The sequence below is a fragment of the Candoia aspera genome, chromosome 1 (genome assembly GCF_035149785.1).
Source record: "Candoia aspera isolate rCanAsp1 chromosome 1, rCanAsp1.hap2, whole genome shotgun sequence".
Lineage (NCBI taxonomy): Eukaryota > Metazoa > Chordata > Lepidosauria > Squamata > Boidae > Candoia > Candoia aspera.
The window spans coordinates 104,478,631-104,505,170 of NC_086153.1; the positions used below are offsets into that span (position 1 = coordinate 104,478,631).

Genomic DNA, 26,540 nt, shown 5'->3' on the forward strand with positions numbered 1-26,540 from the left:
ATGCCCTTCCTGCCGGACCGGGTGGGACAGGGAATGAGATGGTCCCTCAGGTAACCTGGGCTCATGCCATGAAGGGCTTTAAAGCTCATAACCAACACCTTGTATTGGATTGGGAAACACACCGGCACCCAATGAGGCTCACAGAGCAGAGGTGTGCAGTCCTCAAGGCATCCATAACTGCCTGTGCCGCCACATTCTGCACCAGTTGCAGCTTCCAGATACTTTTCAAGTCCCATGTAGAGTGCGTTGCAATAATCCATATGGGAGATGACTAGGGCATAAGTGACAGGAAAGGCTTCCTGATCCAGGAAAGGGCATAATTGGCGCATGGGGTTGCACTGCCCCAGACAGACCCGGTGCGTAACTTGGGGGTCCTCCTGGACTCACAGCTCCTGCTCGAAGAGCAGGTGGCAGTCGTGGCCAGAAGGGCCTTTGCGCAACGTGTTGTGTGCCAGTTACGCCCCTTCCTGGAGCAAGAGGCCCTTTGAATGGTCAGTCATGCCCTGGTCATCTCCCATATAGACTACTGTAATGTGCTCTACATGGGGCTACCCTTGAAGAGCATCCAGAAGCTACAGCTGGTCCAAAATGCAGCTGCGAGGATGATGTTAGGTGCTTCAAGATCAGCACATATAACTCCGCTGATCCGTGAGCTGCATTGGGTGCCAGTTTGCTTCCAGGTCCAATTCAAGGTGTTGGTTATCACCTTTAAAGCCCTACAGGGCATGGGTCCAGGTTACCTGAGGGACCGCCTCTTCCCCATTACATCAACCCGTCCCACCCGATCGTGCAGAGAGGGCATGCTGCGGACCCCATCTTTAAGACAACTTCATTTGGCGGGGTCTAGGAAGTGGGCCTTCTCTGCAGTAGCTCCCGCCCTGTGGAACATGCTGCCCCCAGAGGTGAGATTGGCCCCATTGCTCCTGGCCTTTCGGAGGAGTCTGAAGACCTGGTTTTGCCGCCTCGCTTGGGGTGGAGAGGGAAATAGGTCTACATGGGGATGGCTGCTATAGACCACTCATCCCACACTTGGACTGTTTTAGATTCTTTTGCCATTTGGACTTTTTATCTTTACTTTTATTTATATTATTTATTATTGTATTTTTGTATTGTATATTTGTGATTGTTGTTTTAATTGGTTGTTGTAAACCGCCCAGAGTCCCCCAATAGGAGGAGATGGGCAGGAACAAATTGGATGGATGGATGGATGGATGGATAGATAACACAAAGTTGGGCAAAGGCCCTCCTGGCCACGACTGCCACCTGCTCTTTGAGCAGGAGTAGTGAGCCAGGAGGACCCTGAAATTACGCACCATGTCCGTCTGGGGCAGTGCAACCCCATCTAGGACCAAAGATGGTAAACTCCCAGATACAGAAGAGCTCCGTACCCACAGCCATTCCATCTTACCAGGGTTCAGTTGAAGCCTCTTATTCCCCATCCAGGCCCCCACAGCCTCCAAGAACATCCACAGACACAGAGGCTTTGGATATCAATGTCAATAATAACATCTGTGGTTAATGCTACCTTAAGGTAGTGTCCATAGTCTGAGTGGACTGTCTATTTTTGCAACTGACACCTTGATGCTCTGTAATTTGAGGAATTACTTTTCAAAAACCATTTGCATGATTTATGTTTTGTAAGCTGTTTTTTTCTGATCCCAGGCTACCAGAGTAGCCTAGTGTATAATGAATAAACTCTCTCTTTTAACCAGTGATTAGGAAACCTAGTTCTGTTCACATATTTTAGACTTTAATTCCCATCAGGCACAGGAGAATGGCCAATTGCAAGTAACTGAATTGTGGGACCTGGAATTCAAAACATTTGGATAGCGCCAAGTTGCTGTCCTGAATTAGGTAGAGCTTTTTCAGACTTCCTCTCCCATTTAAAACACAAGAGCAGGAGTGCAGCTGCAGATGTAAAGAAGCGTCATAAATAGAATGTGGGGTTTGCTCATCCCAGTCTGCTTACTACTTTTATACTTGGAAACAAAAAATAAGGGGTACTCACTTCTGAAGGTTTTGCAACCTCCTTTTCATCAACATATTTTGCCCAAGGTCCCAAGAACCCATCTATATTAGATGCATCATTCTCTTTGAATTTTTTCCTTTTCTCCATTTTCTTTTGTCCTGTTTCAAACACAGTTAAACCTATGGACAATAACAGAAGATTATGTCCAGATTTGAAAGCAATTCTTACTGTAAGAATGACAGAATATTCTTCCCCTTCCTGAAATATCAATTGGTGCTTCCAGAGATCAGATAATATTCTGCCCTATCTGAAAACAAGTCTCTCATACAAAATAAAGTTTAGTCTGTGGACGGCAAGTTCATAAGCAGTTTCTCTGCATCATGCTCATAACTCCAAATAGCTTTGGGTACTTCTACAGTTCTGCTAAACTCTGCTACAATTAGGTTCCTTATTAGTTTCCTCCTTATTGTGCATTACTGACATAACTAAATAAAAGCATTCAGAAATATTTTCTTTTAATTAGAAAATAAAATTTGTGACTACTTGCAACCCAATACTTTCTTTAGAAGTGAGGTCATCTGCCTAGGAAACAAAAACAAAGATAAGCTATGGCAATAAGAAGAGGCACAAGAGGCAATACTCAATGCCCACCCTGGACACTTTTTGAAAGCACCCACAACACGCTCGCAAATCTTAAAATGTGCCTCACTCACTCAAACAAGTCACAACCCCTGCCATGAACATGGTGAGATGTTTTCTTTTGTTTTCAGAAAGTTAGGGTTCATACAATCCTTAATTCTTATTTTGTGAAAGAACACAGAACAAAAGATAATAATGAAATCATAAATGAAATCATATTTGATGTTTCTTTACCTTGGTTTTTTTCTGCTTCTTCTACAGATCCAATATATTTAGTAGAAACTTCACAATTATCTATCGAAGGATCTAGTGCATATCCTGCAGGGCAAAATAATTTTAAATTTATCTTTTGTAAAGTATTTTTACTGCCACAATTTTAATTTATATCATCAAGCTCTCAAAAACTTTTGCCCTTGGCTCACATTCGACACAGCACATTTTATTACAAATATCATAATGAATTAACTGATTATCAACAGATTTTTAGGATTTTCACAGCTTTTGTTTTTATAATGTTATAAACAAAGACAATTATAACCACTTTGCATATAGGATATGAATGCAGAATCACATATTACGGTCTATCAACATCTGAATAAGCTATACAGATAGTCCTTGCTTAATGACCACAATTGGGACCGGAATTTTGGTTGCTAAGTGAAGCGGTCATTAAGCAAATCTGACCTGATTTTACAACCTTTTTTGCAGCGGCCATTAAGCAAATCACCATGGGCATTAAGCGAACCATGTGGTTGTTAAGCAAATCATGTGGTTCCCCACTGATTTTGCTTGCCAGAAGCCAGCTGGGAAGGTCGAAAATGGTGATCACATGACCAGGGGATGCTGTGACACTCATAAATGTGAACTGGTTGGCAAGCACCCAAATTGTGATCATGACCTTGGGGGATGCTGCAATGGTCATAAGTGTGAGGACTGGTTGTAAGTCATTTTTTTCAGCACCGTCGTAAAGTCCAAACCATCACTAAATGAATGGTTGTTAAATGAGGACCACCTGTATATTCAGTCTTTCACACTGTATGGCCACTGAAACAGAAAGCTTCATATCAATCTAGAGAATTCAGAGTCTATAAAACTACTATTTGAAGAAACAGCATTTCAGCATATATTGATAATGTGGCTTATATTTAATTCTTTTTTACTTTTAGTAATTTAGCCCCAGTTGTAAGCTTTATTCCCTGGTTAAATTGGGGGAGCAAAGGCACACAGAATAACTGTGCTTAAAAATACTGTTTATGCTGGTTCTTGCAATCTTTTGCTGTAAGAATCTGTAATATTCTAGAGACCTATTTATTTAACGTGATAGATGACAGACATATCCCTAGCTTCTTTGACATCTCTTGCTCTTCAAATGTTCCAAATGTAAGGATATTTCCATGGTGATTGAGTGTTTGAAAGAAAAAAATGGAAGAATATTGCACTATTGTATGATTGAACAAAATACCTGTTTGTCTTTAAAATGCTTGCAAATAACAAAAAAATGACAGGATTTCAACTGCAGACAATCATCCACTAACACTGCAAAGTGTAAATTGTAACATTAATCAAAAGTAAGGGATCATGTCACCGGATTTACGCTCCTTCCCCTTCCTGTCAGCACACATTCAAGCACAAATATCTTTTCAGTGATTAGATATTGCTTCAGAGTATGAATCACAGTTAACATAGAGTAGAGTAGAGTAGAGTAGAGAAGAGAAGAGAATAGGACTTTTATTGTCATTCCACTATACACCAAGGTGCACATTAAAATGAAATTTCATTGCAATTGGCTCACAAAAAATAATTACTATATAATATATATTTTTAACGGTTCCACTCCCCTAATCATTATCCCTAATAAATATCACGGCCCCACATACAACATGTACCACAATGAAGTAAGAGGAGACTGTTAAGAGTTCAGGAGTCTAACAGCCCAGAGGACAAAACTATTACCTAACCTAGCTGTTCTGCATCGGATGCAGCAGAACCTTTTCCCAGAGGGTAACAGGGAGAAGAAGCCACAATGAGGGTGGGAGGGTAGGATTTCACAACATGAAATCAAGACTGAATCTTTTGGCATTCTACTTCATACCCCTCTACAGTTTGATGAACACTCCTTTAGTATGACTTTCAAGCTAACTATTTATCCATTTAACTGCCATTATATCCATTCCACCTTAATTGGCTTACTAAACATGGGAGGTATGCATGCTGGATAATTGAAAAAGCCAAAGAATACCAAAAAGAAGTCAGTATGTACTTCATTGATTATAGAAAAGCCTCTGATTGTGTTGATCATGTCAAGCTGTGGAATGTGCTCAGAAAAATGGGAATCCCAGAACATCTCACTGTCCTCATAAGAAACTTATATACGGGTCAGGAAGCCAGAGTCTGGACAGAACATGGTAAAACAGACTGGCTCCAGGCTGGCAAAGGAATGAGACAAAGCTGAATACTCTCCCCTTATTTATTCAACCTATATCCTGAATTAAGGGAAGCTGGATTGGAAGATCAGCTTGGTTTTAAAACTTAAAGAAGAAACATTAATGACCTGCACTATGCTGATGACACTACCCTGATAGCTGAAAATGCAAAGGATCTGCAAGCCCTAGTACTAAAAGTCAAAGAGCATAGTGAAAAAAACAGGATTAAAATTAAATTTAAAGAAGTCCAAATTAATGACAACAAGCAGAATAACCAGCCTTAGAACTGACAATGAAGATACTGAAGTAGTGGATAGCTTTTGCCTTTTACGATCAACCATCAACAGTAAAGGAACAAGCAGTCGAGAAATATGCCACAAACTAGCACTTGGTAGAGCAGCCATGAACGCCTTGGAAAAGCTATTCAAATGCCATGATGTGTCTATATCTACAAAGATCAGAATTGTGCAAGCCATGGTATTTCCTGTGACACTCTATGGAAGTAAAAGTTGGACTTTAAAGAACCAAGATAGGAAGAGTATTGATGCCTTTGAACTTTGATGTTGGAAAAGACTCCTTAGTATACCATGGACAGCCAAGAAAACAAACTGATGGATCATTGAACAAATCAACCCAGAGTTCTCACTCAAGACAGAAATGACCTGGTTCAAATTATCCTATGTCAGACACATTATGCAAAGACCCAGCTCTTTGGAAAAGGCTCTAATGCTGGGAAAGGTGGAAGGAAAGAGGACAGCCAGCAGCAGGGTGGATGGACTCAGGTACAGTGGCGATGAGTGCACCATTGGGAGACTTGAAAGAACAGGTTAGGAATAGAGAGTCTTGGAGAAAATCTATCTATCTGGTCACCAGGAGTCGAAAATGACTTGATGGCCCATAATTGATTATGGGATATTTTGTCAAATGTGTTACTAAAAGCAAGATATACTACATCTGCAGCATTCCCATGATCTAGTAACGAAGTTACCCAATCAAAAAATGAGATAAGGTTAGTCTGACACCTTATTCTTGAGAAATCCATGTTGACCTGGTAATTACTACATAGTTTTCAAGCTGCTTCTGTGCCTTAAGATGCAATTCATCTTAAGACTGTATCATAAAGCTACATCTTCATATATCTACAATATAAATAAACTTTTGTGGGAAGGGTTTAACATCTCAGTGATCCAAAATTAAACAAACCACATTACGCCTTTGTGCAGAAATGCACAACTTGTGGGCCCCCAAAACATATAGCCTCTAGAATTCCTCTAAATGTTGCCACCGAATTGTAATTGTTAATATGACAAAAAGAGAAAATTATTAATATAATTACTGTGCACATATTTAACATTCTTTTATTTATGTTTAAACTTAATTAAATTTAAACTAAGTCAAATCAAATTTAGTTTTTTTTCTGGCCTCAGCCATATAGCCACTTATTCTTAGTGCAAATGCCATGCACTTTTTGTAGTATACCTCCTGGCATATCAAACTTTCATACACTGGCTTAACACTAAGAATAAGCCAGATGACTGTTATCTATAAATTCACTAAACTCTGTTTCAGTTCTCTAAATGCTTAATATATTCTCTATATTTTCTCTTCTCTGGATTTTTTCAACAAAGAAAAGGGAATCTCATGGATATACAGTATAGTAAAATGCAATAAACAAGTTCATATAATTAAGAAAAGCTATAGTTCATCCATCCCAGCCCTGTATCTGAATAAAATTAAGTTTCAAGAGGTGTACATATGAGAAAACTTGGGAGTCTCCCTTCCTTTTATTCTCACAACAATAGTGTGAAGAGGTTGGGAAGAGAGAATGACTGGCCCGAAGTCACCCCATGAACTCTGTGGTTGTGTGGAACCTTGGATTGATTCCCTGGCCCAAGCCCAAATATTTTCTGTTTGGATTATCACAAATGCATGAACAATTCTACTAGCATTCCAATTACCACACTGTTCTTAAACCTCCCACAGGAAAAGAGCTTGAGCTTATGTATTTTGAGTTGAAACAAATATTTACAACCTCTACTGAACAATAAAGTAAGAAGGCAAGGTACAACTATAACTCATGGAAAGAACACAGCAAATGTGTCAGTTTAGCCACTTATGTTTCATAATAGTTTCTAGGAAGTAATCTTGAGACTTAATGAAAGCAGAATTTTACATTTCTGATGCTTTTCTTTCCTTCAACATTGCCAAATTCAAACCATTCAGGTGCATTTTTATGAGCTGTTGACAATGCTGATCACTGCAAATGTCATGAGATTTGAAGTTTTTGGTACAGACACAAATTCTATATGAGTAAAATATTATAAAACCCAATTTTATCATAACTGAGTAGTAACTGAATCAGTTTACCAATAGCCTCCTTAGTCCTTCTTTAATTAAGGCAGAAGGCTCATTTGGATTTATGCCAGAATCAATACAGCAGCTTATTTGTCCTCCCACTGTACTGATGCTGTTTCTAGAACTCTTATTTTTAAGCCATTGCTCCCTCGAACCAAGTGATCATGAATGGAGCTTCTGGATGAGATGAAGCCTTAAGTGAGAGTTGTGTTTCAATAGCTAAACTGCATTTTGTTCAGAATCTTTTCTTTATGAAAAGGTCTTTGAACAACTCTTATTTTATACTGAGAATGTGAAAGAGATTCCTATCTTTCTTTTTGACAGAGACTTTCAAAAGCAGTTCTAAGGGGAAAATCTGCTGCTTTATAACAGGACTCTTTTTATGTAAAGGGTCCAAGTTCAATCCCTCCCCCTTTTCACATTAGCAATAAACAAGTTCATATAATTAAGAAAAGCTATAGCTCATCTATCCCAGCCCTGTATCTGAATAAAATTAAATTTCAAGATGGGTTCATATGAGAAAACTGAACTCCCCTCCTTGGGATGATAGAAAAGCTATCTATGCTATGCTGAGGACACAAACATTTGATTGCTTTTGGCAGATTAGACGAAAAAGCAACTTCAATCCAGTTACAATCCAAATACAAAGAACTAAGCAAAGATGTTCAATTCTCTCCTGATCTTGACATAAAATGAATATGATGTGATTAATACAAACACGTGATTGCTAATAAGCATAATTCTTTTCAGTGGTATCTAATTATTATTATCAGTACAACACAGAATCATCTGTAGAAATGGCGGCCAACACAGTGACAGCTAAATAGTTTTCTTCCAAATGGAACCACAACCATCCAAAAGGTTTCCTCAACCTTTTGAACTAATAGGCACATTTGGAATTTAGAGAGCATCTCATGGACACTCATTCAGAACCATTCTTGGAAATACACACAATGTTTGGACCAGATATATTGTTTTGCAACATACTAGGTTCTCATTTTTAAAAAATTAATAAATAAAAATAAGGTGGGGCAAAGGCATTGTCACCAGGCACACTAGTGTTTCAAATGTCAGGCTGGTGACCAGGATTTATTCAAATGAAGGTCAAACCCAGGAGAACAACAATCCAGCCAGTCTTTGCTCTCAACAGCAGTACCCTTTTTAATAATTAAACAGAGTACAGAAAAAGAATAGGGATTTCCTTTCGGCTCTTCAACAACCAGAAGTTCGTCTATACAATAGTAGGCAATTGCTCAATCAGAGGAGGCATCACATTCATTCTGTCACCCTAAGTTTGCACAGCTGAAATCTGTGCAAACAGATCATATGGCTGATGGCTAGCAATACAAATTTCTGAAAAGCATAGGTGGGAATAGAGAACAGGATGTCTCTGGATTGCAAACTACTCCAATGTGCATCTTTGAATTCCTCCATACGTGGCCCCAAATTACTCTACTGAAATCTGGCTATCTTGGACTTTCTGTGAGCACCATGGCAAGCTGACTGTCTTGCTGTCTAGCAAGACAGGTTTTGCAAGGGAAATTGCAGCTGGATACTGGATCCGGGCCACCCTAATCTCTCCGGAACAAAGGAGAGATCACTGAGATCATCCAAGTGACTCCGGACAGCCGCTACTTGTGAGTAGACACGGAAACTGCCATGTTATGGTCGGCTTATGAGTGGAGTGGCCGGGAGTCAGGATTACATCAACCTCACACTCACAAAGCAACCTTATGGACACTGAGCTTGACTGAGCCTTATATCCTAATCATTTTTTTGGATTTATTTTTTTATTTTTTGTATATTGGAGAGAATAAGGCCCTTCAGACTGGCAAGGTTTTACTGTACTCATTGGGCAAGTCTCTACCTCCTTAAAAGATGATGGTTTAAATTTGATTTTAAATATTTTGAAAATATATGAATTTTTTGGACTATGCAGCAAAATGGTGCTTAGTAAATTGATTTTGGAAAGTTAATAATGGATTAAGGGGCCAGAGGGATTTGGAACTATAGTTTTGAATTAATTGGAAGATATCTTCTCATGGGAAAATGGTGATTGCTTTGGTTTTCTTATGATAAAGAGATCTTGAAGGCTGGACGTTACAGGGAGCCAGAAGATAAAGAAAATGGAGCAGAAATCCTTTGTGTGAACTTTTGAATACTTCTCAGCTAAATTACTGGACAGAATGGATCAATCGCTTGAGAAACTGGACAGAATATGCTAAAAAAGAACTTTTTTAGATATGACAAACAAAAGGATACATTTTACCTAATGGACATACAAAAGAAATCTGAGTTCTGAGGATTTTTGCCTGGATATACAGATGACCAGCAAACTACCTCTTGGACTTTTTTTTTGAAAGTGTTAAAAGAATAATTTTAAAAATTCAGTGAAGGTTTTTAAGGTTGGTTATATATAAAGAGGAAAGTAATTATATATGGTTGTCCTTACTGGACTTTTGCTGACAAAGAATAATTGACAAAGCATTTGGATTTTGCTTTTTTTATTTAAGAGATGAGTTATGGGGAGAAGAGAGATTACGTTTTACTTAGAGACAGTGATAAGCTACTAAAATTGTTTTTGCCTCCTGGGATGAAGCCAGAAGTTACTTCCTTTTTTCTTTCTCTTTTTTTTCTTTTCTACACTCCCTCCCCTCTTTTTTGTGTGTATTTTTTGTAGTTTGTATGAACTTTTATTCTTTTCATTTATACTTCTTAATAAAATTATTTGAGGGAGAAAAAAAAGAATTCTGGCTGCGTTGGTAAGTTGATTTCAGGCTTTTTAAGGATATAAACTAAAATGGTTTGCTTTTTAGAGACTTCTCATTCTTATATCCTCCTTAATCCACCCCCAATTAACAATGGGCTGAAAATGCAGCCTTGCCTCTTCCTCTGACAACCCTACCTTATCAACAACTTCAACTACAGCCCTCCCACCCGTCAGGCCAGAACTGAAACCTCTGACTTTGAAAAAGTTGCCTGCTCCTGTTCTACCATCATCTGTCAGGAGAAATCTTACTAACTGAATTTCCTCCTCAAAAAATATCACCTTACTGTCTTTGGAATAGCAAGTATAAATAATTCTATTTGCTATCCTATATCTTTTTTCAATGGCTTAGAATAAATTCTATCTGAATACATAATTGTCAGAGCATGCTCTGATGCTCTTTACACTGAGATAAAATGAACACAAATAGCAAAGTGCAAGAAATGGGAAGATTGAAGCTCAGATCTCTTTTTCTTAACCTACAATATTTTATTTTACAATCAATAGCGCTCCACAAAGATTGGTCTGGAAGACAGCCCAGGATCTGGGTGAATTGAATGTATTAGTTCCTGCTGTCTCTTGCTGCCAACATTCCAGTTTATTTTATTAGACTGATGTAACTGAACAATGGTGCCTTTGTCTAATTCTTGCAACTGTTTAGGTACGAGCACATTCCTGTGCAGAGAAGCTTGGATTCTTGGGAGACAGAGAAGATGCCTTCTCTACCTCCTAGCATTTGGCAAATTCTTTCATCATCAGTGTACATGGAGACATTCTTTGCTACTCTTGAAAACTGAGAAAAGGAAGTGTTAGACCATTTAGTTTGTTTCCAGAGTAATATTCAACTTTTTACCTCCAGAAAATATAGATGTTATGGTAGTAGTATATAAATATATCTTTGAGAAACATTTTAAATATAGAACACACACATTCTACACCATCTGCTATTCTCTCTTTCATTTACAAACATCGTATTAGAATGAATGCTAAAACAATTCAAACTTCAGAGGTGATCAGCGTGTTGATTTACTTACTTTATTATACAGAATAATGAAAACTGTCCCTGAAGGAGGAAATCCTCCAAAATGAATTGGGCATCTGTTTTTTCAAGAAATATTTATTTGAGCTTCCTATCAGATTTTCCCTCTTTTTCTCAACTGATCTCCAAGGTTTCAGATAGTGGGCCTTCCTCTCTTCCTCCAGACAATGCCATGGATTGACCCTGGACCTAGAATGCAGGCCATGAGTTCTACAAGAGCTCAGGCCGGCCTCTTCCCAAAATAGAGAGAGTCTCTTCATCTTCTGTATAGATGTTTTCTTGGCTTATCTTGGATACTTTTTAAAAGTTGTAGTTATTGCTTAACTATTTCATAATGATGTTTGGACAGCAACATTAGGCTCATGGAACAGATATAAATATCTCCCTGCTCAAACAATGACTTTTCAGAACAGGGGCGCTTATAGGTACTAGCACTATTATGGGAACATCCCATGTGCAGACCTTCTCAAATAGATACCCTCTCTCTGGCTGATCCGAAGCTTTGGAATGTACTCCCTGTTGAATTGAGGGAATTAACCTTCTTAAATACTGGCATTTTAATAGCATTTTTAAACAAATTTTAATTACAATTTGTTTTCATTATTATGTTGTTTTTATTGTTACTTTAATATTTTTATTAACACTTTTATGTTTTTATTATTATGGATAAGATTTTTTTTAAAAAAATTAAGCATTCAGTAGTAAATATTTGCTTCACAGTGACCCAGTGTATTGGGATATGAGTAGTTGCAATGCAGTTCTGATCCTGGTTACTTTCAGGTTATGCTGAAAGTTGGATGGAAACAATGCAGTGTAATAATTTGTTCAATATGGACTACAAAAGTGAACATTTACATCCATCACTAATAGTTACAAGTTTATTTTATCTTAATCATTTCAGTGCAATGAGGGTCATTTCAGATATGTTGCAGAGCTGTATATACCACCAGCAGTATTTCAATACTGAATAATTACCTTACTCTTCTAGGGATTATATAACTAAAATTAATATTTTAAAAGCTTTAAGAAACAAAAGAGTGACCAAAAAAGGAAAGTTAAGTAAATATATGGTAATTTAAACCTAGATGTTTTCTGCATATTTTGGTGACATACATATACAAAGTCCAAACTGCCACTGAGATTTCCAATTAAACTCAAAGGCTTCAAGCACTAACTACTCATGATAAAGACCAATGGCATATGGACATTTTATTCTTAATCTGGGATTTAGAAAATTAAAAAACCTCTGAACCAATAAAGAGCATATTTAAAAGCTCTGAAGGTTCTAAGAAGTTTGGAGGTATATTAGAGCATGTCAATCATAAGCATAACAAGTTTTTAATCGGTTGGAATATAAAGAAACACACACATACACACATTACCATAAGTTGCAAATGTTCTTCTCTGTTGTTCAAACATGAAATCATTAATATGTGCTGGTTCTGTATATCCAGAAAGCATATTCCTGGGAGCTGCCATCTGTTGAGTCCTAAATGGATTGACTGGCCCAAACTGCATTAAAAATAGTAAAATAGTTTATAAGATTCACTTCGTACATGGCATTTTATTTACAAATATATCCATATTCAAATATTTATCACATTGGTGTCTTATGTTTCCTTCAAAGAATTCAGAGCAGCATACGTGACTCTATCCTTACAACAATTCAACGAAATAGGACAGAAGAAAGAATGACTGCCTAAGATGATTAGTGAGCCTCATGACAAAGTGGGCATTTGAACCTCAGATTCAACAGCTGTAGTGTAACAACATACTAACCATGATCTGACATTAGCTTTCTGGACCACGGGTTAGCAGCCTCCAGGTATTGCTGAACTCAAATAACCAGCAACCCCAGCCAGTTGGTCCAATGGTCACAGAAAATGTGACATATAGTCTGACATCAGGAGAGTCACCATGGCCTATCCTGCTAAGCCACTGCTTCATTATGGAAAAGAAGCATGTCTATTTGTATATCTATTAATGTGAGGATCAAAACCAAACATCTGCAATGGTCTCCAAATTCATACACAGAAATCTCCCCCCTCAAACAAACAAACATAAATTTGGTACAAATCTATATTCATGTAAAAGGTGTTACACACACATACACACACACATATATATAGGTAACTACTAAATAATAATTATCAAAATAGTTATTATTTTGTATCAATAACTATCAAATAGTCTGTATTGGAAATGAAGTCAGTAGTTTACTTTCAGAATTCTTCCAGTACAATATGTCAATTGTAGACAACACAAAATTGTATTAAAAACCACAGTTCAACAATATGTTTTTTCCCCCATTTGTTATCCAAAAATAGCAAGAGCAAGGAAATTAAACTGGAAGAAAAGCAGACAAATGCAAAGTTTTCCATTCACTCAAATAAAGAGACTGAGAGCAAACGATAAGACCAGAAATTCCCCCTCCAATTTATTCTTAACCAGTCTGTAGCATTAGAACTGTTGATTATTATTCCTAGCATACCCTATTTTGTCCAAAAATGTTCTAACAGCTACAAATTGGGGTATTTTATAGCTGAATATAACTGCTATAGAGCCAGAGAGGACACAGCAGTTCATTCTATGTTATCTACGGGCAATCTAGGAGTTTGGTTGTTATTCTCCCTGTGTTTCCTATTCCTGTCTCAATAGGATGGTCTGAATCAGGATGGAAGGGGTTCTTATTTTTTATATTGCCTTCTATGTTAATTTTTTCACATCAGTTAAGTAAAAATTCTGCTGAAAGCATCAATTGACCTTTTCTGTGAACTATGCTGGGATAAAACACATTTTACAATACCTCCAACCCTGTTGGTGATAGATGACTACAAGAAAGAAGCAGAATCTGCAGAAGTCACCACATTCCCTCCATCTGTGGGTGAGAGCAATTTAGATTTCCACTCTTCACAATTCTGAATCCAACCCTATCAGACTTCAATATATAATTGATTGCATTATAAATTTTAGATTGCAAGTTATCTTCATGTCAGAGCTAAAGCACTACATTCAATTTTACTTTTCTGTTTATGCAACGGCAATCCTCTTCATTCTTTCCTACTCTTATTATGTGCATCTAAAACAGTTCTGGAAAGCCCTTTTATCTACCAGAGACAGGCATCTATGTCTGCAGAGAAGAAGAATCTATTCCACAATGGAATGACAATCTGGTTACAACATATTCTATTCTACTAAAGTTGTGCACAATTTTGCGGGAGACATGAAGACTTTGATAATTCAGTGAGAAAAGGAGGCAATAATAGAGTGCAAAAGCACTGATCAGATGAAACAAATATATTCCTCATAAATTAACTACAGCTATTAATATGAGGTTGTTATGTGTAGTATTCTAGCCCACAGAGAGACTTAAGTTATCCCCACTATATGAATCTTAAGCCATCTGTCAGAAAAGTCAAAATTGCAATACTTAATGAGATTCATGTATTATTTCCACATCCTCAGGAGACATCTGACATGTTTTGCATCCTGAATCATCCCACTACTCCCTCATGTTTAAATATAAGATCAGACTTATCAAGTAACACAGATATTACTAACCAGCAAAAATCATAGTAAATTTTTGAACCCATTACAATTAATGTATGTTTTTCATATTGTTTACTCTTGGTAATGTAGATCACTACTGTTTCAAAAAACTGCATCAAACTTACCGAAATAGCCTTTGAGTATTGACAGTCATGTTTTTACAACTGATAGCTGTTTATACTGAGACTAATGAAACTGTATACTTATACTGGCTGCTTTTGCCTGGAGGAGCTTTTCCCTGAGGAATATTCAATTTTATGATTTTTAAAAAAAAATAATCTGGCTATTTGACAGCTTTTATATAGTACAAATTTGTATTCAAATTTTCTTCTCATACTTTTAATTTTACTAGAAAATTGCCATTAAACTTTTTTTTTGGTTAGGATTTAAGAAGAAAAATGATTGTAAATGTAAAGAAGACTGCTGCTTTTTGCCAGTAAATGTTATTACAGAAAATAAGGCATTTGTGAAACTCACAAAAACACATCAAAACATGCAAATTTATAACACAAAATCTTCCATGCATCAGTTCAGTGTGATTCCTAATTTTAATTCACTAAAAAAAGGCCATCATTTTTGTTACTACATTGCATAATCTACCAAGAAATCTGAAATTACAAGCTGCTCTCACTTGTCAAATTATGGAATATAAAGAATTGATGGAGGAATCTCCAGAAATGTCTATTACAGATCAGGCCAGGAATCCTTGAGAATCAAATTTGCTTCCTTGTCTGTTGATAGAATTAGCATCCTTCAAGCGTATAGATCTAGCATTTAATTGATAAAAAAGAGAGTCCACAATTACTGTGTAATTTCATAAATGCAAGAGAAAGAAGAAAAGGTAACATCTGGCTATGAGATTATAAAGCTATGAATAAGATTATTCTTTTCCCCACATCTTGCCTACTATTTCCAAGTAAAAAGTGAACTAGCTAGAGCGTTATGAACAGACCTGATGTACTTTACGAGTTAGCTTTATTATTTCTAGTTTTAAGAAGCTATATCATACAAAGGAAGAAACAATAAACAAAATCTGCAGAAGAACTCTCTCAGAGGAGATATGATAGCAGTCTTCAGAGGCTGCCATACACAGGAGGGAATAGACTTGTTCTCTGTCGCCCCAAAGGGCAGCACCAGTACCAATGGGCTGAAACTGCAGGGAAGCAGATTCAAGCTAGATACTGAAGAAATTTCCTGACAGTAAGAGCTGTCAAACAGCAGGAGAAGTTGCCTTGATTTCTGGCATGTTCCCTTTCACTGGAGGTTTTCCAATAGAGACTGGATAGCTGTCCAAAATGCTTTAGCAGATCCTACACCAAGCAGGGGTTGGGCTAGATGATTTCTGAAGTACCTTTCAACTCTATGCTTTTATGAAATGTTTATCAGGATACCCTATTCTAATTATATGAAATCTGAATTTTTAGTTAGGAAGATTTATTTACAGGTTTTCCAGTTTTATAGTTCAGGCTCTCTATTAAATATTTTTATTATTTTTATTATTCATTTTGATGCAGCATTTAATGTATTGAACAGTTATAAATTGAAACCCTAATATCTAGCTTCAGATCAAAAATTATAGATCTAGTTGAAGAATGTATCAATCATACTTAAATACAATAGGTGACATTAAAAAAACTGTTCATACATTTAACAATTAACAGTATTTTTTTCACATCTCACTGAACAATATCAGCTAATACTATATTATCAAGCTTAAGAAAAGTCATAGTTCATCTCTGTTCTGTGTTGGTGAGGCTGCAGCTAAAATACTGTGTCTAATTCTGGCTACTGCATCTTAGGAAAGGCACAGACAAAACTGGAGCATGCCCATAGGACAGGTGATAAGATGATAAGGAGTTTGGAAAGAAAAACTCATAAGAACAGCTGGAGCAATGGGTGTGGAGAAGGTTGGGGGGGGGAGACATGACAGCTGTCTTAAAGTATCTGAACAGCTGTCATGTAGAAGAGGGGGCAGAATTGTTCAGAGTTGCTTCAGAAAGCAGGATGGAATCAATGGATTTAAACTACAAGGAAGTGGATTTTGGTTAGACATCAGAAAAAATATCTTAATGGTCCAAGCCTTTAAACAATGAAATAGAGTGCTTTGAAGGTGGTGGGCTGGATGGTAGGATGTAACAGTAGATTCCATCTCTGGCTAGGGGATTGGACTAGATGATCTCCAGTCCCTCTTCTGACCCTCACATCTATGATTCTATGCTTAATTAAAAACAATTCAAATTAAAAAGCTAGTTTACTTACCTCTGGTGCAAACATGGTGTCATACCTGGGATTATATTGAACTTCCTTGGTGGTTGGATCAAGATGAACCCCTGTTTCCACATCTTCCTGAAAAATTGAACATAGTTGCAATGGACACACTTCCCAAACAGTGCATCTTCTATATTACCTTGATTACAACATTCAGAGCTTTTTATTTCAAGATCTCTAAGGTCCTACATTTTGGGGGGATGTGACACAATCAGAGCAACTGTTATATAAACTTTATATAAAATTGGCATCAGAAAAAAGCCCCAAACTTAACAAAGAAAGCTTAAGAGAAGGCTTACATATTCTTCAGTAGAAGGACTTTCTGAGGTTAGGATAACATTCTATCCACCATAGTCTACTTGCTTGGCAAACACAATTCTCTCTAGTCATATAGGAGGCTGTCCCCTATACAAGTCCTTAAACTAATCCAGGAGGCCCAAGCAGGGAACTTCAACATGTTTGGATTAATGCAAATATCAATATCAATTACCAAAGCTACCACAATAGCATTTCATCAATATAATTCCTCCAGGTTTACTTCAATCATTGCATAGCTTTGAATAAAAGGCCTTGGACCTTGTTATCAAAAACACTTAGCACTTTCCTCAAACATCAGTTAGCACTTCCTTCAAACATCAGTTAATTTCTCCAAAGCTAACAGAATCTTTGACAAAAAGCTGCTTTCCTGATGAAAATTTATTCCACTTCCTTTCAGGGCTGTATTTACCCCATGCTAAAACACAGATTCAGGACCAAGGAAAGCTGAATTATGCAATCTGCCTATGTTTTATGGCAAACTCTTGATTTAAGGAACTAATTGAATGAAAGAAATGTCTTTTAAAGCAAAATACCTTTTAATTCTGAATCAGACTGTATGCACGCGTAAAATAGTGTATCAGATTTTATGCATGCTCAGAAGCCTACAGTGTATGGACAGATTTTTTTCAGCTGCATCCAAAGTTCACTAACCAAGGTCTATTAAATTGAAAGTTTTTTCATGAAAAATTTTCATGAAATTTTTTTTCATCTCAGACACTGTCTGGATGACTCACCACATAAAAACAAAGTAACAAGTATACAATCAAAATGTAACATAAAACAGTAAATGGGTTTACTGTATATACATTTATTGTGTCTGTACTGTATATAGATTGTATTGTTTCAGTGTGTACAAGTTGTAAGGAAACACCAGAAGCATCAACCCCCATCCCTGAGAAATCCACAGTTCCTTTCTGGTTTTGGAGATTTCATAGCATCTCTCCCATAGTATATATGGGATCAATGAACTGGTCGTTCATTCATTCCCTCCCAACAACTCTGGACGGTTCACAAGTAAAGACATTTTTTTTAAAATATAATAAAAATAAGGAATAAAAAGTAGCAAGATGACAGAAACTGGACTTGAATGGAAAAAAAGAAACACACCCATACAATCCAAGGGGGCTTCACTCATGCTTGTTAAAGGCCTGAGAGAAAAGCCAGGTCTTCAAACCCCTTTGAAACACAAGCAGAGTGGGCGCCAGGGAATCTCATTCCAGAGATGCTGCTACAGAGAAGACACATGTTCCAGGTCCCAACAGATGGCATTGCTTAATCGAAGGAACCTGGAGCATGTCAACCCTGCCAAACTGAATCAGCTGGGCAGATACTATGAGAGATAGGCAGTCCCTCAGGTAACCAGGCTGTATCTCATGAAGGGCTTTATAGGTAAAACCCAGCAGCTTTAATCACACCCAGAAGTAAACTGGCAACCAGTGCAGCTCGCAAAGCAGAGGCATTACATAGGCATAATGAGGCATGCTCATCACTGTCTGTGCCACTGCATATTGGACCAGTTGAAGCTCTGGGTGGCTTTCAAGGGCAGCCCCATCTAGAGTGTGTTGCAGTAGTCCAGCCATACGGTAACCAGGGCATGAGTGACTGTCTGAAGGGCATCCTGATCAAGAAAGGGAGCAACTGGTATACCAAATGAAGCTGAGCAAACGCCTTCCTGGGCACAGGTGCACCTGCTCATCGAGTAGGAAATGTGAGTCCAGGATGACCCCCAGATTTTGCACAACTCTTGAATGGGGAAGTGCAACCCCTCCAAGGTCAGAGATGGAACATCCCCAGATCTGGATGGCCCAAATACTCACAACAACTCGGTCTTGGTAGGATTGAGTAGGATTATAACGTTGAAGTGGTTTGGTAATTTAAGAGATTTTTTTTAATCCATTCAATTGTGTGTGATCCTTGGAGACTGCCTGGACAAGTCCCTGCAGTTTTCTTGGCAAGACTTTTCAGAAGTGGTTTGCCATTGCCTCCTTTCTAGAGCTGAGAGAAAGTGACTGACCCAAGGTCACCAAGCTGGCTTTGTGCCTAAGGTGGGACTAGAACTCACAGTCTCCTGGTTTCTAGCCTGATGCCTTACCCACTATACCAAACTGGCCCTCAAGAGAAAATTAATGATCGAATTACAAAACTAATATATGAAGAAAGATTGCAGGTTGCAAGGAAGAAGAAAGTTGTGATTGGATGGACTTTGATGAGATCCTCCAATAGAAAGAGGTAAGAAGTACAAAGAACAATAGGCAACATTTAAGTAGCTTATGTATGGTCACAAGTACAGAATGATATGAAAAAGTATAGTAAAAAATTTGGTCCAAAATAGATTTACACTTCTCTTCTCTCTCTCTCTCTTTGCCTTACATTTGATTTCTTTGGCTTACTATTTCTTCCTCCTTTTCTGCACTTAAAATAACATTGCTTTCCTCAAAAGGCAATAGCATAATGGGTATGCATTTCCATATGTATACTGTAAAAAGAAAATACACAAGGAAAATTATACTATAAACAGAGCAACTTAAAAATAAATGAGTATATTATTCAAAAATAATTCTTGCCTCTTTGTCAAAAAACAAAATACCAATTATGTTGACAGAAAACATCTATCACAGTCCACTGCTCAATTCAGGGATAGATTCCCACCCAACTCCATTATTTTATTATAAAATACTAGGTAAATCAAAATAATTTTTAATTTTGCAAAAGTTTTAAACAGAGGTTCTGCAAAACTGATCTAATATCTGAGAGGCCTACTTTACCCCCTACTCCAAAACTTGGTATTTACTTTCAGGGGAATGATACAATAAAAGCATTTATCTGCATGCCTATTTCTTGCACCTGAGTGATTCTGTATTTTGACTTGAATTATTAAAATTATAGACAAAACAATCTCTTTACTGCAATGTTTACTGAAAATATTTTACCCCTCAAAGCCCTCCCAGAAAATAAATTCCACAACTACCTGAGACAGCTTATTCAGCTATTGCATTGTTTTTGTCAGTGAAAGGTTCTTGAGGATCAACATTACACAACCTTGTGGTTTCAAATTCTTGGATGCCAAAGTGCATCATACATGTTTCCTTTAATGAATGCGGGTCCTTTAGCTTCTTTCCTTGAGTCACAACTTCCTACACCCTCTGAATCAAAAAACGCTTTACGGCCAAGAGGCTGCCATTGAGAAGAGATACTGCCTTCTGCAATTACATGGAAAACCTGCCCTCAACAACTGTCATCTTCTTTTTTAAATGTCTTTGCAAACTGTCAGCACAAAGCATCTACTGGACTGAGAACTTATTGCTGGTGGAGTGGCCAATAAGAATAGGATACCTATCCTCCCCTCTGCACATCTCCAAATTGCAGAAGGCTAAAGATAAGAAAGGAAAGTGAAGTCCCATTGTATTAGTGCGACTCACCAGCATAACACTGCTTGTTACTTTATGGTAACATAATGAATTATAATGATGGCCAGTATATGAGAAGATACTTTAGATTGGCACAAGAGCTTAACTCACTCAAATGGGATTTTGACTTCTTTAAGTAGCCAATACCTTTGGTCCTATCATTAACTACCTTAGAAAAGCCAGCAGCTTGCCATTTGCCTGCACTAGAAAAGCAGAAGCCAAAGATGCCCTTAGACACAGTCTGTAAGCTGTGTTTCCTTTTTCATCCTGACCAGCACCTTATTCCTCATAATCCACAGAAGTGCATGGCTACTTCCATGTGTGGAGCAGTACTATGGAGCAACACAGGTCCTGCATACCGCAGGACAAACAGCTTCTGAAATTTGAGTCGTTTTCAAAAGGGCTTAGAAAGAAACATATGCCAACTTTGAAAGTGGCAAACTGATCTCCAGATAAAAGCTGTTGATTAACTTTAAAGTACCCACTGAACTACAGTATACAATTTAACTACTATGTTGTTCCTGAAGAATTTAATCAAGTATTCGATGTTACTGTAACAATGAACATAGATTTAGGAAATTATAAGCACATTTAGTTTTTTAATTCTGGTTACAGTGCCAAATGTGCAAAGAGATAGTTAAATTCTGCTCCAAATAGTCATCAACTGTCCTCAGAAATATCTATCACCTTACATGTAGAATGTTGGAGAAAACACTTTAATGATACATTGTTCATACAGATTCTCAAACTATAGTAAACAGACTTGCAACTGGTTCTCAAGTCATGCTAAGTCGTAATGGCTCCATCCTTGATTTGTTTAATGTGCCATGCAGACTAAAGACTCGTTTCCTCCTCTTGGAATAAACCAGAGAAAAAAAGCCAAGACAACCATGTTTTAACTAGGCTTGTTCTTCTCAGAATAAGCCAGTTTTGATTTGTATAATATCCTAAAGTAACGACAAAACAACTATTCATACTGCGTGAGCCAAATCTGCTAACAAAACTCATCACTATTTACTAAGACAAGTACTCTGGATACTTAAGATGTATTTTTTGTACAGAATTCTGTTAATAAGAGAGAAACATTATTTTAAGAATGAGGATTACATATTACATTATTTAACCTTACAGTTGAAACAGGAAGCATTCAAAAATTATGTCTGGTTTAAAATAAGTATGTCATAAAAGTCCTGACAAAAATAAACCTTTTCAATACAAACCTTGTCTAGTATTAAAAACAGCAAAAGTAGAAAAGCTTCCGTATGTAAAAACAATTAATGTAGGCAATGATTCAGGGTATTGAAAACTACCTACATTCCTCAATTTATTCCCTGTGCATTAAAAGAAAAAAGCCTGGAGTTCAAATGAGTGCCCTCTTCTGATTCTTTAATAAAAGAATTATAAAGGACATAAATTATCAGCAATTCAGTGAGTTCCTTTGCATAAAACATCAATTAATCTGGGATTAGCAAATGAACGTGAGTGTGTCTCACAAATATAGCATATTAAAGATGATGTACATAGAATGATGTACAATTATATATAAACATGTAGGCACTCTTATGAGTAGAAGCTGACACAATTTTTAGTGGTACAAAGTTAAACATGGTAACTTTTTGCAAACTGGAATGCATATTCATTATTTTTGTGCAGCTGTTCCCAGATTCAAAATTTAAAAAGCACTGAATACAACAGGTGCACAAGTTAGTACTCTGTAACCTTTCCTTTGGCAGAAGTACCTTCCAGACATTTCCTGTCAATTCCTAAGAATCTTTCTATTCTTACTTTTGGAATGTTTTCCTGCTCTTGTTTGTAGAACTCAAGCTCAGAAATATTCTTAGGTCTCCTTGTATGCATGGTATGTTTGAGATCTCTCCACAGTTTTAAAATAATATTAAAATCTGGAAATTATGAAGTCCATTCAAAAACATTTTTCTTTCTTTCCTGAAAGTATCTCATGGCTGATTTGGAGCTATGTTTTGGATTGTTTGACTGACATATTCAACTTCTTTTCAGCTTCCATTTCTCTAATAATTCTGCTAACATTGTAAAACATTAGTTTCTAGAATATGTTGACATTTAATTGAATCCATTCAACTGGTAGAGACTTTTCTTGGACATCAAGCTAATGTCCCACAGTCAGTGAGACAGATGTACAACCTAACCACATTAATTAGGAAATCAGCGGAACATAATTTAGATTACTGAAACTGCACTTTATATTGAACTAACCTTGAAGACAACTCAGAAGCTGCAACCAGCAAAAATTAGAGCCAGTTTGGTCTAGTGGTTAAGGCACCAGGCTAGAAACCAGGAGGCTGAGAGTTCTAGTCCCGCCTTAGGCATGAAAGCTGGCTGGGTGACCTTGGGCCAGTCACTCTCTCTCAGCCCAACTCACCTCACAGGGTTGCTGTTGTGGGGAAAATACGAGGAGGAAGGAGTGTTAGGTATGTTAGCTGCCTTGAATTATTTATAAAAATAATAAAGGCAGGATAAAAAAATCTTTAAAAAAAGCAAAGCTAGATTCCTCTCAAGAAATACACATTCATTTTACAGGAGCAACATTGGCTTCCAGTAAGTTTCCATGTTAAACAATATTTTGTTTCAATGTAGTACTGAGTTAGCCACAGTTGGCTACCTTACATAGCATACTAAACTATACAGCAGAGTTTAAAAACTCTACTGGATACATGCATGAATATATCAACATTTAGTTTACTTTATATTGACTTAAGATGATGTCTGCACTCAGCCACACACTAAACTCAGAAAAAGAGCAAGTTACCAATGCAAGCCATATGTTAATTCCTATAGCATGTCTGAAGTACAAGAAACTTACTTAAAAAAAAACTCTCCTAGTGAAGCCATGCTTGTTTGTTTACATATTTATAGGCTTTATAGGCCACTCCAAACAGAACCAACTCTGGGCAACAAGAACCAATTTCACTCCTGGCTATTCATAACCTTTACAAATGGGTTTTCAGGCAACATCACTACATAAATAACCATGTCCTACACTGGGTTTTAGTAATTCACCTTTGCTGTTTACCATACAACACATAGTTATTAATGATTCACAGATGCCAACTAATATTAGCATCAGATGCTAACTAGTATACTTCAACTTCCCCAAGAACTAAGTCTAAGCAAGATTAGTCATAGTTTCCAAACTTCTTTAAGAAAAAAGAAAATTCTGATACTGCTCCATGCAATATTCTGATGAAGATCTGGAAATGCAGTTGCACATAGGATATTCACTGATATTTACACTTACGTACTAAGAATGTAGATTAAATATTTAAGCATACAGATGGCTGGACTAGGAAAGACCAATCCCTCCAAAATGACTGAAGTAAAAACCGTGAGTCGGAGGGGTACTGATGGCTCCATTAAACCACTCCTGCAGTGTAAGAACAGATCTACCCATCTCCCAGGCAAAGCAGGTAAACAGAAAAATGCATGGGCAAATATGAGGACTGAAGATGGAGGTCTTAAATTCATGACCTATTGTATGGACAGATTTATGGGCACCTTATACAGGAGTTACCTATTTGTGTTTAATACTGAGCATGCACGGTCTTTGAAATGACTTCATAACTGATCTTTACAAAATAAGTCATTATGACTCTATACAGAAATTAGTTTTTCCAACAGCCTTCAGTACTAGTTATCACCAAAATAACGCGAGAAAAGGCCGCACTGGATAAAACAGGAGAGGAAAGAAACAGAAACGTTTTGAGCAATAGAGATCTTGTCCCACAACTCAAAATAACCCTTTGATTTCATTTGCAATGATCTGATCAGAGAGAGACAGAATCTCCTGTCTTAGACACAAAGACGTGAAAAGAATTAGGATCGTGATCCTGGTCTGTAAAGGTAAATTTACTCCCCCCGCCTTCTGCTAACTTCCTTCCTTCAAAAGCAATGGTTGCTGGAAAAACTACAATGTTTTTGAAATCGTTTGCCAGCGGTGTTATTTTAAACATCCACATATTTCTGAGCGTGCATACTTAGGTTGATCACCAACTCCTTCCCCATGAGCCTTTACCACAACCGGCGAATTCTCAGGAGGCGGAATAAGCTTTTCCCAACGGACCCTCTGCTGTTGCACCGCTGTAAAATTTACACTCACGCCTTTTGGAGAAAGCCTCGCACGCGAGCGAGGAAAACACCCACAGCGTCGTTTCTCAGGGGCACAACCAAAGCAATCGGCAGGGCCTGGGAATGCCAAGTCTCCCGCCAGGCTCAGGAAACCGTTGACGTTTTCTAACTGGGTCGGCGGGGCTTAAAGCCGAGCGACCACGCTCTGTCGGCGGGGATGTTCGCCGTCGCCGTCCAGCTCTTACCTTCACCGACACCGCCGGGGCCGAGTCCACCACGGGCAGCAGCACCTGTTGCGCAGAGGGCGGCGGCGGCGCCAGGTGAAGCATCGCGTCGGCGCCGGCGACCTGAGCAGAGAGGCTGGGCCTGCCTTCAGCATCCGAGTCGGACTCGGAGTCCGAGCCCCCGTATGACGCGAGGGCAGCGATGGCGGCCGACATCTTACCCGAACGGAAGTGGCCCTCGGCCAAGGGGCGGGGCGCGAGAAAGGCCTGGCGCGTCCTGGCAGCTGCATAAAATAATTCCCTTTCAGGACTTTCCTCAGTTTGGGCTGAATTGACTTAGGGAGGGAGTACAAAATAATTGTCCTAATTTTTAGGCTTCTGTCCAAATGCAGTTGTGACGGGAGCCATTAAGCGTCACGCTTTTTAAGGTTAAGCGTTTTAGGACTTTCAACCAGTACACAAATCCCAGCATGCCCTCGATTGCTGGGGAGGAACGATCGTAGATAGTGATCTCAGACTGTTGGATCTGAGATAAGATCAGTGGAAAACTAATTTTAATGCAGATTTGCATTAATTTTCTCGGGATTACTTCAAGTACACATAATAGGAGGGGCTATAAGTACCAGAGAAGAACAGCTACTTGTAAATTGTATGAAGAAAAAAAAGATTTGTGGCACCCCTATAACTAACCAAATCTCGCTCTCCTTTTTATTCCAAAATAACGGTTCCCTTCTTTTATACCTCACACAAATACTGGGGCATGAATGTATCGGTATTGCTCACTAGCAAACAAAGTTCGACTTTTTTCTAAGTGTTCCCAGTAAGTCTGGAATGTGGAAACGTAAATAGGCGACTCGGTCCTCTAGTGTCAAAGTGCGAAAATCTTTTATTAGAGAACTCAGACTCGCCTTTAATTTCCATGTTTCCAAGTATCACCGAATACTTCTTGCAATGTTAATCGCAGGGCGCAGGTAGGTAGGGAGAACATGTTGCTTCTGTTTTAGCAACAGACTTAATATAACTATGCACTGTAGTCCGAGATCTAGTAAAAAGAATAGCACCCAATGGCTGTAGGAATTCACTGGTTCATTCTTGTGGCCATTCAGAAAGCACGAATGCATTCCAAAAGCTTCACATTTTGCATAAAAGTAAACGAACATGTAAAAATTCAGAGCATAAATCCTAAACATAGTCACTAGAAGTTAGTAACTTCCAGGAAGTAACTCAGTTGCTTCCAGGATTGTACTGGAATATATAATTGAGTAACTTAATTACAAGATAAATCAGTAGGACTTATTTCTGAGTACATACAAATACGGTTGGTTGTCGGTCCGATAACATTTATTTCAATAAAGGTAAGTGTGTTGAGATTATTTGTAGACTTACTAGAGACTCACTACCACTAAATTTAATAAAACCGGCTTCAGAATGACAGCAAACCATGTTGTCTAGCTTTATTAGAAAGTAAATCGGGGCTAGGG

At 37.8% G+C, this 26,540-nt stretch overlaps 1 protein-coding gene across 1 annotated transcript in view; it reads right to left on the reverse strand.

Moving 5' to 3' along the window:
- Positions 1-25,285, reverse strand: part of CDC40 (cell division cycle 40) — a 45,713-nt gene extending 20,428 nt beyond the window's left edge. Inside the window, exons 1-5 of the mRNA XM_063311213.1 lie at positions 25,081-25,285; positions 17,001-17,087; positions 12,575-12,704; positions 2,843-2,926; positions 2,009-2,148 (exon numbers count right to left, since the gene is read on the reverse strand). Coding sequence (XP_063167283.1) covers positions 2,009-2,148; positions 2,843-2,926; positions 12,575-12,704; positions 17,001-17,087; positions 25,081-25,275 — 636 coding nt within the window. The 5' untranslated portion in view covers positions 25,276-25,285. The remainder of the gene's footprint in view (positions 1-2,008; positions 2,149-2,842; positions 2,927-12,574; positions 12,705-17,000; positions 17,088-25,080) is intronic.
- Between the last annotated feature and the right edge of the window lie 1,255 nt (positions 25,286-26,540).